The sequence below is a fragment of the Rhinoraja longicauda genome, chromosome 22 (genome assembly GCF_053455715.1).
Source record: "Rhinoraja longicauda isolate Sanriku21f chromosome 22, sRhiLon1.1, whole genome shotgun sequence".
NCBI classification, from domain to species: Eukaryota; Metazoa; Chordata; class Chondrichthyes; order Rajiformes; family Arhynchobatidae; genus Rhinoraja; species Rhinoraja longicauda.
The window spans coordinates 13,891,273-13,903,971 of record NC_135974.1 but is presented as its reverse complement, the minus strand read 5'-3'; the positions used below and the strand labels follow the sequence as shown (position 1 = coordinate 13,903,971).

The window sequence follows — 12,699 nt, the reverse complement described above, 5'->3', positions numbered from 1 at the left end:
TCTCCCTCTCCCCCCCTCTCTCCCTCTCCCCCCCTCTCTCCCTCTCCCCCCCTCTCTCCTCTCCCCCCCTCTCTCCCTCTCCCCCCCTCTCTCCCCTCTCCCCCCCTCTCTCCCTCTCCCCCCCTCTCTCCCTCTCCCCCCCCTCTCTCCCTCTCCCCCCCTCTCTCCCTCTCCCCCCCTCTCTCCCTCTCCCCCCCTCTCTCTCTCTCTCCCCCCCCTCTCTCTCTCTCTCCCCCCCCTCTCTCTCTCTCTCCCCCCCTCTCTCTCTCTCTCCCCCCTCTCTCTCTCTCTCTCTCCCCCCCGCTCTCTCTCTCTCTCCCCCCCCTCTCTCTCTCTCTCTCTCTCCCCCCTCTCTCTCTCTCTCTCCCCCTCTCTCTCTCTCTCTCCCCCCCCTCTCCCCTCTCTCTCCCCCCCCTCTCCCCCCCCTCTCCCCCCTCTCTCTGTCCCTCGCCCACTTCCCCTGACATCAGTCTGAAGAAGGGTCTCGACCCGAAACATCACCCATTCCTTCTTGAGAGATGCTGCCTGTCCCGCTGAGTTACTCCAGCACTTTGTGTCTACCTTCGATTTAAACCAGCATCTGCAGTTGTTTCCTACTCAAAATTAAAAGTCTTGCATGTGTTTGTGTTTTGGGGCTTGGTGCCTCTTTTTTCAACATTTGCAGTTTTGAGAGATACATGGAAGCAGGCTTTTTAACCCACCAAATCCATATCCATCACATTGTCCCACTTTCGGATCCACTCCCTACACAACAGGGGCAATTTGCAAAAGTCAATTAACCTACAAACTCGCACGCCTTTGGGATGTGGGAGGAAACCGGAGCATCCGGAGGAGACCCTCGCTGTCACAGGGAGAACATGCAAACTCCACATAGACGGCACCCAAGGTCAGGATCGACCAGGGTCTCTGGCACTGTGAGACACCCACTTTTGTATCCCTTGGCCGCCACCTTGTGCAAAATTGTGCTTTAACTGAAGAGAGTACTGGATAGTATTCCAGCACTTCATTCTTATTCCTTTTGCATTCATTTCTAATTAGTATGTAACGAATGGTGTCAACATTCTCTTTATGCTTGTACCCATTCCCTCCCCTCCATGAACCAGCTCAAACATGAAATAGGTGTGAAATGTGCCTTAAGTGTAATTATAAAAAGATTACGTGTACATTGTCTGGTATAGTGCACTGTATGCGGTGTATAATTTGGTTTCTGTGGCAAATAAGAAACAAAATACTGGATATATGAAATTAAGAGAACTTTATTGAAAACTTGCAGCAGATTTCAATGAGCAATATAATGAATACAGCCCCTGCATTGATGCCAGCACTAAGCTGGACTTGAACATGTACTGCTGCAGAATTCCCCGTTTCCATTGCTAGCATTGGTTTAAATTGACAGTGGAGTGTTCTACTCTTTTGCTGGCTTCTCCTGTGCTCGGGTCTCATGGAGTCCCACTGGACATGATCTTCTGCAGAGTTTCCAGCTCTTGAGTTGATACGTCTGCCCAGCCAACGTCAGGTTAAAGCTGAGAAACAAAGAACTGCAAATGTGTAGGGAGGATCTGCAGTTGCTGGTTTACACCGAAGATAGACACAAAATGTTGGAGTAACTCAGCGGGTCAGGCAGCATCTCTGGAGAAAACGAATAGGTGACATTTCGTGTTGCGACCCTTCGGTCTGAGAGTCAGGTTACAGGGGAAACTAGAGGTATGAAAAAGTTGAGAACAAAACAGAGCCAGCACCAATGACTTAGGAAAGGTGGAGCCCACAATGGTCCATTGTTGGCTGTGGACGAGGTCAACTGCGAGTGCTGGTGTACAAAATGACTCGCAGTACTGGAGTATCTCAGCGGGTCAGGCAGCATCTCTGGAGAACAAGGATAGGTGACATTCCAGGACCCTTCTTCAGATTGATTCAGGGTGTGAAGAAGGGTCCTGGCCTGAAACATCACCTATTCATGTTTTCCGGAGATGCTCTCTGACCCGCTGAGTTACTCCAGCACTGTCTTTTTTCTTCCCAGGGTAAGCTGATGTGAACACAGCCAATTTAAATGAATGAGAGTAATTTGCTCCCATGAGAAAAAAATGTTATTCTAATTACTTTCAGTTAGCTTTTTTGACATTTATTGTGTGGAGTGGAGCCTTTGTAATGTTTTAAATGTAAAGAAGAGTAAATGCATATCCCAAGTATTTGTGAATGTCTAGCATCTCATGGACTAGACCACATTAACATAATTAACAGGCTTGTGTGTGAGGGTGGGTGGAAAGAGATTCAGTCAATGTACATTGATGTCTATGCTGAGACAGCCCCTGTGCTGTGTTGGATGCATCAGATATTCCGAGTGGGCCTGAACATTCGGGATAATTTCGAGGATATGTTTGTTCCCCCCCCCCCATCCCCATGTGTTCTTCATTTTATACCTGAAGGTAGATTTTTACCTTTAGCTCCATTGATATTTTACACAGGGCAAGTGTAGATTAGGGTCCATTGAAGTCAAGAAGGGGGTATTCCCCTCTCGAATTGTGATGTATCTGGAGGTGATTAAAGGTGAAGCTGAATGTCATTCATGGAAAATGTTGTTATTTCCAGCCCATTTATTTCCACATAGGTAAGAGCGAATTCTCCGGAGTTATGTCTCATTGTTTTACTTTCCATGAATTTTTTCAGTTTGTTCACGTTCAGTTCAGTATTGGATGGTATACTTCACAATCCCGGAGGACATGATGAGAAAATTCAACGAATACTGAGGGAGGATATAGTCAACCCATTGCGAAGGTAAGTGAGAATCACAGTATCGATTCTGCAATGAGTCATACTGCACAGAAATAGGCCCTTCGGCCCAATTCGTCCATGCCGACCAAGCCTCGTGCACCTGGCAATTTAAAGATTTGTTCTTAACTTTTAAATATTTTAAAAATAATCGGCAAGAATAGACTTTGGTTCCACTTTGATGATGAGGAGCCGGCATGTGGCAGTGATGTTCCAGATTGAATGACACTCTCTGTTCAGTTTGCTGGTCAAGTCTATTGAAATAAAAAAATGATTTTAAAATCTGGGATCAAATAGAAGATTAGCCAGAGTTTTTGTTTTTAATTTCTACTTTGCAATACTTACTGTGCAAATTGTTTGAGGGCGGGATTAATTCCATGTAGTTATTTGTCCGGATCTGGAATCATCAGTCATTTTCATAGGTGGAAGTTTGGGTTTTCTAAAATCAGGCGAGCATCTGTACTGGCGACACGAATTGTGGACCAATGATTGAAAATACAGCTAACCCGGCCCTCCATTGAGCAGGTTTTGGTTATAGCGGACTGAGGCTCCCATTGCAACCCTTCCCCACCTCCGCCAGTTACCCAACGAGCTGGTATTACGTTGTGCTCCAGTTTGCGGGATCGGAGAGAGCGAACAGCAAGAAGGTGGTGTAAGTACCGGGGCCCTCCCCTGGCGCACCGCGTGTGGGGCTGGGGGCTCAGTGGCTCCCTGGCCTGAGAATCCTGCTGGTTTAACCCACCCCCACGGCGGGTTTTTTCCCTCCTGGCCTGGGTTAAACTTGAAACCCCATCACAAGGTTATAGCAGGCAATTGGCAATAATGAACGGCATCTCCTCCACTCACCCACCATGGTCCATTATGGGGAAGATTTACTGTATACCCCTTTACTTATGCCACTTTATATACACTTCTATTTCTTCTGACTAGTGGTCTAGTGGCCCAAGATTAATTGGTAAAGAATACATCTTTTCAGTGAAACTATCGATTTGCTGTTGGAACGATTAAGAAATAAGATTTCCATCTAGAAGCACAAGGACCTGCAGATGCGAGAATCTTCAGTTAAACAAAGTGCTGGACTAAGTCGTTGGGACAGGCAGCATCTGTGGAGGGAATGGATGGGCAGTGTTTCATGTTGGGACTCTTCAGATAACATTTCGGTTCAGGACCATTTTCAAGTGTGCGAACTAGAAGCATTGTTTTTTCATTCCCTTTATGGATCCTGTCCGACCCGCTAAGTTACTCCAGCACTTCCTTTTATTAAGATTTCCTCCCACTCATTCTTTGTCCTTTACAGACTTTTTTATGTTGTCAGAAAATTCAGTGCAGTGTAGAAGTGTTCTGAACTGTTGCACTTTTGTAATCTAGGGTCCGGATATTTAAATAAATATTCAAGGCGCCAAGAGTTAACCACCAAATACTTTTATCCTAGGACTGGGTTTGTGAATGCAGAGAAGGTGATGAAATTGAGGAAGCTTTTAGGATGTGACACGTTTGTGAATGCAGAGAAGGGTAACTATTTTATTTTCGTTAAGTGCAAACATTCTCCTGATGCCTTCTTATTTTTGAGTTGCAATGTTTCCTTGTTTTTTTTGGGCAATCAGGAATGACAACCGGGTTGGTCTAAATACATTTTGTGAAATTGAGACCGATGCTCATATCTAGAACAATGTGTGGTCAAGGAAGTCTATGAAGTGTGGGAAGGAACTGCTGATGCTGCAGATATAGTATCTGCCTCAACCACCACCCCTGGCAGCGCGTTCCAACGCTCACCACCCTCTAGAAAACTGGCCTGCACATCTCCTTTAAATGTTGCCCTTCTCACGTTAAACCTATGGCTTCTAAAGTTTGGTTTGTCCCCCTTATTGTTCAATACAATATACCTTGAACTGCATGTTGACCAACACCAGGATCTTCAGAACTATGGCATTCTAAAATAAATCTAAATTTGATCCTTTTAAGTTTTCCCTTTGCTTTCTCGTCGATGTACTTGGATAAGGGGGAAAATTTTCCTTCTGGATTGTGTCTAACATTAACTGCAATAGGATATTTTTAAATGACAATCATCTGCCAGGTACAGGTGTTGACCCGAACATTCTGTTAGCAAACTCTTGAGTGATAACCCAACATATAATAAGGTTTCCTTTATTAAAACCTGAATGATATTGTGTTTATAACTGCAGTTTATTTAACATCAATTATATTTTGTATTAGAGAGCCTGGCCCACACTTTTGCATGCAAAACAAAGCATTATTTTGGATCTGCTGAGTGCCGTTCTTCAAATCAGAGCAGTGACTAACCTATCACGAATGTACAGAGTGCAATCTGCCAGTGCCCATCTTCCTGAACTATTCTAAATAACTAAAATTAAAGTGAACACGAACACTTCTGATCATTTGCCTTCTAGATCCAGAAGAGTTCATCAATGTCCTACTGCATGAAGTCTTGGCAGTTGATCCACTGCTAAAGATCAGGTAATTTTCTTTGTTTTTTTTTAAAGCTATTGACATTTCTTCATAGACTTCATTTCTGATCAGTTCATGTCCATTAAACTAATCCAACTCAGAAGCTGAAAGAGATTGAACAAAAAACAATGAGGGAAGAACCTAGCTGGTCAAGCATCTGTGAAAGCAAAAGGTGTATGTCCATGTTTCAGGTCAAAACTCTGCATCAGGACTCCCCGCTAGATATTGGCAAACACCTTTCACCTTCACAGATGCTGCTTGACCCACTGTATTATTTCAGCATTCTCTTTTTTGTTCCAACTTCTCCCCACTTGATATCAATTGTGATCACCATAGTTTGAAAAACTAATTTTTTGATTCAAACTGAATTTGAATTGATTCTGGTACCAATTGGACTAGTTTTTAATGCACGTATTGCTTCACTTGGAAGTTCTGTGATAATTTTGAAATTGTCCTTCATTATGAACTTCACACACATTCTAGCTTTAATTTCTAAACTATTTAATTTTGTCAAGAGAAAAAGTTGAAGAAAAAAATGCATTAAAAGTCATGAAAATGTGTTGTTTCTGTCACTAGCTGTCCCAGATTTTAATCTGGAGTTTTCCTTGTGAATATTTGTTCTACAGTAACAGTTTTGTTTTACATAAGAAAGTCGTTCTGAATTTTTCAAATTTATTTCAACGTTGAAATAAAAATCGTGCTCATTACAAGAGGGCATTTCTTTCATATCCTGTGTCAGCTTGGATGTCCTGAAGATCTTGATTAATTTATATCTTTGTCTCTGGACTCACCAATAGCCCTGACATGCTTAGTTTAGAGATACTGTGTAAACAGGTCCTTCAGCCCACCGAGTCCACACCAATCAACGATCATCCATACAATAGTTAGATACTGCACACTAGGAACAATATACAGAAGCTAATCAACCTACAAACCTGTTCGCCTTTGGGATGTGTGAGGAAACTGGAGCACCCGGACGCAACCCATGCGGTTACAGGGAGCACGTGCAAATTCCGTACAGACGGAGCCTGAGGTCGGGGTCGAACCTGGGTCTCTGGCGCTATGAGGCAGCAAGGGAGAGAAAATAATCGATTCCCTGTATAGTTTTGAAACCAAAATGAACTCCACCCATGGCGATTGCAAAAGACTGCAGATGCTGGAATCTTGAGCGAAAAAGAAACTGTTGAAGGAACTCAGCCGGTCAGGCAGCATCTGTGGAGGGAATGGACAGGTGCCTTTTGGTTGAGACCCTTCTTCAGATTCGAGTAGGGGGAAGAGAGATGGGAGTGAGGCAAAGCCTGTCAAGTGATAGGTGGATACAGGTGAGTGAGTGTGATGGGAAGATGGGTGGAGTAGACTTTACTTTAGACTTGAGATACAGCGCAGAAAGAGGCCCTTCAGTCCAATGAGTCCTCGCTGACCAGCAATCACCCCATACACTCGCAGTGTGCTACACACTATGGAAAATTTACAATTTCATAGAAGCCTACAAACCTAGATGTCTTTCGAGTGTGGGAGGAAACTGGAGCACCCAGAGAAATCCCACGTGGTTACAGGGAGAACGTACAAACTCCATACAGTAGGTGACAACGACTCTCTCCCCCAACTTCATCACTCTGAAGGTAGATCTCAATCTGTCCATCTCCAAGATGCTGCCTGACCCACTGTGATCCCCCAGCATTGTGCTTTAATCTTGAGCCACGTTTGTTCACATATTTTTAAAAAAGGAACAAATCAGATTAACTTGTTTTGGAGGACAATTCTGAAAATTAAATTAGAATTTTTAGTTCTTGTAATTTTTACACTGATTTTATCCATAGAATTCTCTTGCAGTGGCCGTACAAAGTTTAAACACTAATTTTTGTCTCAGATTTGAACAATTAAACTGGCCATCCTGGAGCAATTGGTAGATAGTAGGACAAAGGACAGAGATGAAAAGACAAAAGGTGTGAGATAAGGAGATAAAGATGGAAGAGGCACAAAATGTGAAGGCAGAGGAAAGAAGGGGAAGGGGAAAGGGAGAAAATAATGCATATTCAGGTGGGGCCTATCAGCCAATCCCCCCCCCCCCCTCACCTGCTTCCACATCACTTGCCGACCCCCTTGTTCCGCCCCCACCAATTTTCCAGCTTTCTCTTACCCCCGCACTAAAGTCATTCGGAAGAAGGATCCCAATCCGAAACGTTGCCTATCCATGTACTCCAGAGATGCTGATTGACCCACTGAGTTACTCCAGCACTTTGTGCCTTTTCTTTTTGTAAACCAGTACCTGCAGTTCCTTGTGTCTTCAACTCATTACATCTTCACTTTTCTCTTTCCTTCTGATGTTTCCTCGGTAACCTAAATTAAAACTGGCCTCCTTGCAATATATAGACAGTTTCTGAAACTAAACTATGTTCAAATCCTAACCCCATCTAATTTTATTAACAGTTTGTTTCTAGTTACTGTACTGATGGCTGTAAGTGATGACATTTTTTATTGATGTGAACACAAGAATAGTGTTATTCTTCATGTGCACACTTCAGGTCGGGTGAGAAAGTTCAGGAGAGCAACTGTTATCAGATAATCCTGGATAAAGATGACAACGTTAAAGTGCCAACAGTACAGTTTCTCCTGGAGCGATCCTTCCTCTCCTGTGACTTGAAATTTGAGGAGGTTGGTTGCTCTCTCTTTTTTCCAGAACACTAACTTTTTTTCTCTGAAATATTAAAGTATTCTGTTTGCCTGCAAGAATAGCTTCACTAGAAATAACATTGTACTAATCTTAATTTCACTTTATTAATGTTCAGTGAGTTGCTCAGCAATTAACTTTTCAAAACCCACTAAGAAATTCTGAACAAACTGCTTCAAATTTCTTCACTAGTGCTCTAAAGTTTAATTTGTGGACTAGTTTAGAGATACAGCAGGGAAACAGGGCTTTCGGCCCACTGAGTCCATGCTGATCACTGATCACCCATTCGTGCTAGTTCTATGTTAACCCACTCACTCCCTACACACAAGGGCAGTATTACAGAGGGCCAATTAACATACAAACACAAGGAAACAGTAGCACCTGGAGGAAACCCATGCATAACGTGAAAACTCCACACAGATAGCACCTGAGGTCAGGATCGAACTCGGGTCTGGTTGCTGTGAGGTAGCAGCTCTACCACCTAAGCCATTGTGCTGCCCATTAACTCTTTAAAAAAGTAGTGTAATCACTAGGCATTTTGGGCTGTAAGTGAATTGCAAGTTGGAATTAAGGTGACTAAGCCTACTATAGTATTAGTATTTATTGTAAAATTGATCCTTCAGTATTCAGGGCTCTATGTGCTCCTGGCTTGGAAAACTGTTTTTGATTTACAAGGTAAGTCATTATGGGCTCTGTTGGTGAATTGTAGTGCATTTCATTATAATGTTGTTGTTGTGGTATAAGTTTGAGTAATGCTCGTATTATCAAGGTCTCTTTTCATGACAATATGGATTCAATTTTAGGCCAGTTTCAAGTACCTCCTTTCTTCCCAATGCTGCATTTCACACTTTACATAAAACTGCCAGTAAATTGAAATTAAAATGGGGATCAAGGTCTCTCTGATCTTGTGATCGGGGTGCAACACAGGACGGTTTGGGAACAGCTCCACCTAACACTGCATGAAATTGCAGAGAATTGTGGACGCAGACCATCATGCGATCCAACTTCACTCCCATTGATCCATCTATACTTCCTGCTGCCTCGGCAAGGCCACCAGCATAATCAAGAACGTCTCACCTCCCTCTCCTCCCCTCTCCCATCAGGCAAGAGGTACATAAATGTGAAAAAACACATCTCCAGATTCAGGTACAGTTTCTTCCCAGCTGTTATCAGGCAACTGAATCAGATTGTAATTATGTATTCTTTCCGCTGATTGGATAGCACGCAGCAAAGGCTTTTCAGTGTACCTCAGCACACGTGACAATAAACTCAACCCCTCTGTCCAACTGGAGAGCGGTCCCGAACTACCATCTACCTCATTGGAGATCTTTGGGACGATCTTTAATCGGACTTTACTGGACTTCCATCTTGCACTAAGCTTTATTCCCTTTATCCTGTATCTGGGCAGCTTGATTGTAATCATGTATCGTCTTTCTGACTGAATAGCACGCAACAAAGCTTTTCACTGCACCTCTGCACACATGACAATAATACACTAAACTAAACTAAACGTGCTGTGTACAATATCTAAAATTTTAGATAGATATTAAGTGTTAAAGCTGGCATTAAGGAATATTGGGGCAATGTGGAGTTATATTAGAACCATAGAAGCATAGAAAATAGGTGCAGGAGGAGGCCATTTGGCCCTTCGAGCCAGCACTGCCATTCATTGTGATCATGGCTGATCATCTACAATCAGTAACCTGTGCCTGCCTTCCCCCCCAATCCCTTGATTCCACTAGCCCCTAGAGCTCTTTCTAACTCTTTTAAATTCATCCAGTGAATTTGCCTCCACTGCCTTCTCAAATATTATCAAATAGTTACTAGAATCTCCCAACTTTCCAATGGTATTTCAATTTCAGATCCCGTCATGTCTGCTGATCCAGATGCCCAGGTTTGGAAAACAGTTTAAAATGTTCACAGAAATCATGCCCTCGCTGGAACTCGATATTACAGATTTACTCAACAACTGTAAGTATTGGTTGAATGTGTATAATTCAGTTAATTGTGTCATAAAGATTCAGTTTTCTTTTACAGCATTGCATGTAAAATGTGCAAGTGGATCAATTGTAGCAAATTACTATAAACACCATACTGTGATTGCACCCAGCTATCAGTATTTGTATATTGAGTAGTATTTGTACAGAAAAAGCACAAGTACAGCGTGGACATTGAGTACATGTAGTTTCTATTGTAAATTACAGCATTAGTTTAGAGATAGTGTGGAAACAGGCTCTTCGGCCCACTGAGTCGGCACAGACTAGACAATAGACAGTAGGTGCAGGAGTAGGCCATTCGGCCCTTCGAGCCAGCACCGCCATTCAATGTGATCATGGCTGATCATTATCAATCAGTACCCCGTTCCTGCTTTCTCCCCATACCCCCTGACTCCGCTATCCTTAAGAGCTCTATCTAGCTCTCTCTTGACTAACAATCACCCGTAGACTAGTTCTATCCTACATACTTGGGATAATTTACAGAAGCCAATTAACCTACAAACATGCACGTCTTTGGAATGTGGGGGGAAACTGGAGCACCTGGAGAGAACCCACGTGGTCACAGATAGAACGTACAAACTCTGTACAGACAGCACCCACAGTCAGGATGGAACCTGGGTCTCTGGCCACTGTAAGGCAGCAACTCTGCTGCTGCGCCACTGTGCCGCAGCTTGTGAGGCCTTTCTGTGAATCTCACAAAACAGCAGTGATTGAAATGGTATCAGTCACATATTTTATGACATGAATTACTCAACAAATTATGTACGTTCAAAAAAAGACGTAGAGTGCTGGAGTAACGTGGTGGGACAGGCAGCATCTCCACAGAACATGGATAAGTGGTGTTTCAAGTTGTGACCTTTCTTCAGACGCGCCTGCATGTACACCCACATACCTTATTTGTTCAAGTTCATTGGCTATATTTAAGAGGGAGTTAGATGTGGCCCTTGTGGCTAAAGGGATCAGGGGGTATGGAGAGAAGGCAGGTACAGGTTACTGAGCTGGATGATCAGCCATGATCATATTGAATGGCGGTGCAGGCTCAAAGGGCCTACTCCTGCATCTATTTTCTATGTTTCTATGTAAGAGATGGGGTTGTTATTGGCAAGATTGCCATTAATTGTCCTGAAACAGGCAGTGCTGTGCTACTTTCACGTAGGTCACAGAAAGTGTTTGAAACATTCATTGATCGAATGACAGGCTAGGACTCATGAAAAACCAACCACGTTGCTGTGATCGTACCATCATTAAAAGACCAGATTTTATTCAGGTGGCAGAATTTCCTTCAGTTTTAACAACAATCAACTTGCACAGTTACTAACACTCTTGTTATTTGTTTCATATCAGTCAATATCACTGTCTGTATCTCTCATTTCGCTTTCCCCTGACTCTCAGTCTGAAGAAAGGTCTGGACCTGAAACATCACCTATTCCTTTTCTCCAGAGATGCTGCCTGACCTGCTGAGTTACTCCAGCTTTTTGTGTCTGTCTACAATTTAAACCAGCATCTGCAGTTCCTTCCGACACTTGTTATCCAGTTAGTTGGATTTCAACTCCATGCGAAGGAAGACAACCACAGTGCTTTGTACAGCTGCCAATACTAGACAGTATTCCATAGAACACCGAACAGTACACCACAGGAACAGGATCTTGGTCCTACAATATCCATGTTACACATAATGCCAGGTTAAAACTCCTCTGCCTTCATGTGATCCAAATCCCTCCATTGGCTGTATGTTCACATGCCTCAAATGGCACTATCATATCTGACTTCAGCACCACCTCTGGCAGCACTACTCTCTGTTTAAAAAAATAACTTGCCCTGTGCATCTTCTTTAAATTATGCCCCTCTCATTTTAAAGCTATGCCTTTTTGATATTTGCACCCTGAGGAAGAAAGGTTCTGACTGTGTACCCTATCTATGCCGGTGATTATTTATATACTTATATCAGGTTATCCCTCAGCCTCTGATATTCCAGAGAAAACAATCCAAGTTTGTCAGAATCAGAATCGCCTTTATTGTTATCCAAAAAACATGTCTTTTGGTCGAAATTCCGTTACCCACAGTCCAACAATAAGAAGCAATAAAAATAAAGCAATAACACACACAATCACAAAACCAACACAAAACAAAAAAACCCCAACCTCTTCTTAACACTAATACCCTCTAATTCAGGCAACACTTTGGTAAACCTCTCGCACCCTCTCCAAAGCCTCCATATCCTTGCTGCAATTGGGTGAACAGAACTACACATAATACTCCAAATGCAGCCTAACCGTGACTTCCTGACTCTTGCACTCGATGCCCCAACCGATGAAAGCAAGCACACCAAACACCTTCTTTACCACTCGATCTACTTGTGTTGCCACTATCATTCAGCTGCGGACTTGGACTCCAAGATCCCTCTGTTAAGGATTTTGCCATTAACTTTTACATCACTGACTTATAGCCCAGATTCATTACTGCTTGGAGTATGGATGAAGTGAAATCTGATAACTCATTCTGTGCGTTTGAAGAATATAGCAGTGTTGTTTTTTGTTCTCTGCAGCTCTGAGGCAGTGCTTCATTTGTGGAGTGGTGGCTGAATATGAATGTGCTCAGTGCCTTCTGGATCCAATGCTGAGTCCGGGTGCTATAAAGCAGTACTGTCACACTTGCAACAGCCAGGTATGGATTCATTATCAACAAATTAATTGAGTACTAAACCAATTACACCACAATCTTTTCAAATCTAAAATATGGGTTTGAACCCAGACAATAATGAAGACTGAATATCAAAACTTGACAGACTGAAATGTAGTT

The 12,699-nt window shown here is 43.0% G+C and overlaps 1 protein-coding gene across 4 annotated transcripts in view; it reads left to right on the top strand.

The window, feature by feature from the left end:
• Positions 1–12,699, top strand: part of cyld2 (cylindromatosis (turban tumor syndrome) 2) — a 30,916-nt gene that overhangs the window by 13,642 nt on the left and 4,575 nt on the right. For all 4 annotated transcript variants that reach the window (XM_078418763.1, XM_078418760.1, XM_078418761.1 and 1 more), the window contains exons 7-12: positions 2,665–2,772; positions 4,199–4,278; positions 5,175–5,241; positions 7,758–7,887; positions 9,766–9,874; positions 12,446–12,564. In XM_078418763.1, the coding sequence (XP_078274889.1) occupies positions 2,665–2,772; positions 4,199–4,278; positions 5,175–5,241; positions 7,758–7,887; positions 9,766–9,874; positions 12,446–12,564 (613 nt within the window). The remainder of the gene's footprint in view (positions 1–2,664; positions 2,773–4,198; positions 4,279–5,174; positions 5,242–7,757; positions 7,888–9,765; positions 9,875–12,445; positions 12,565–12,699) is intronic.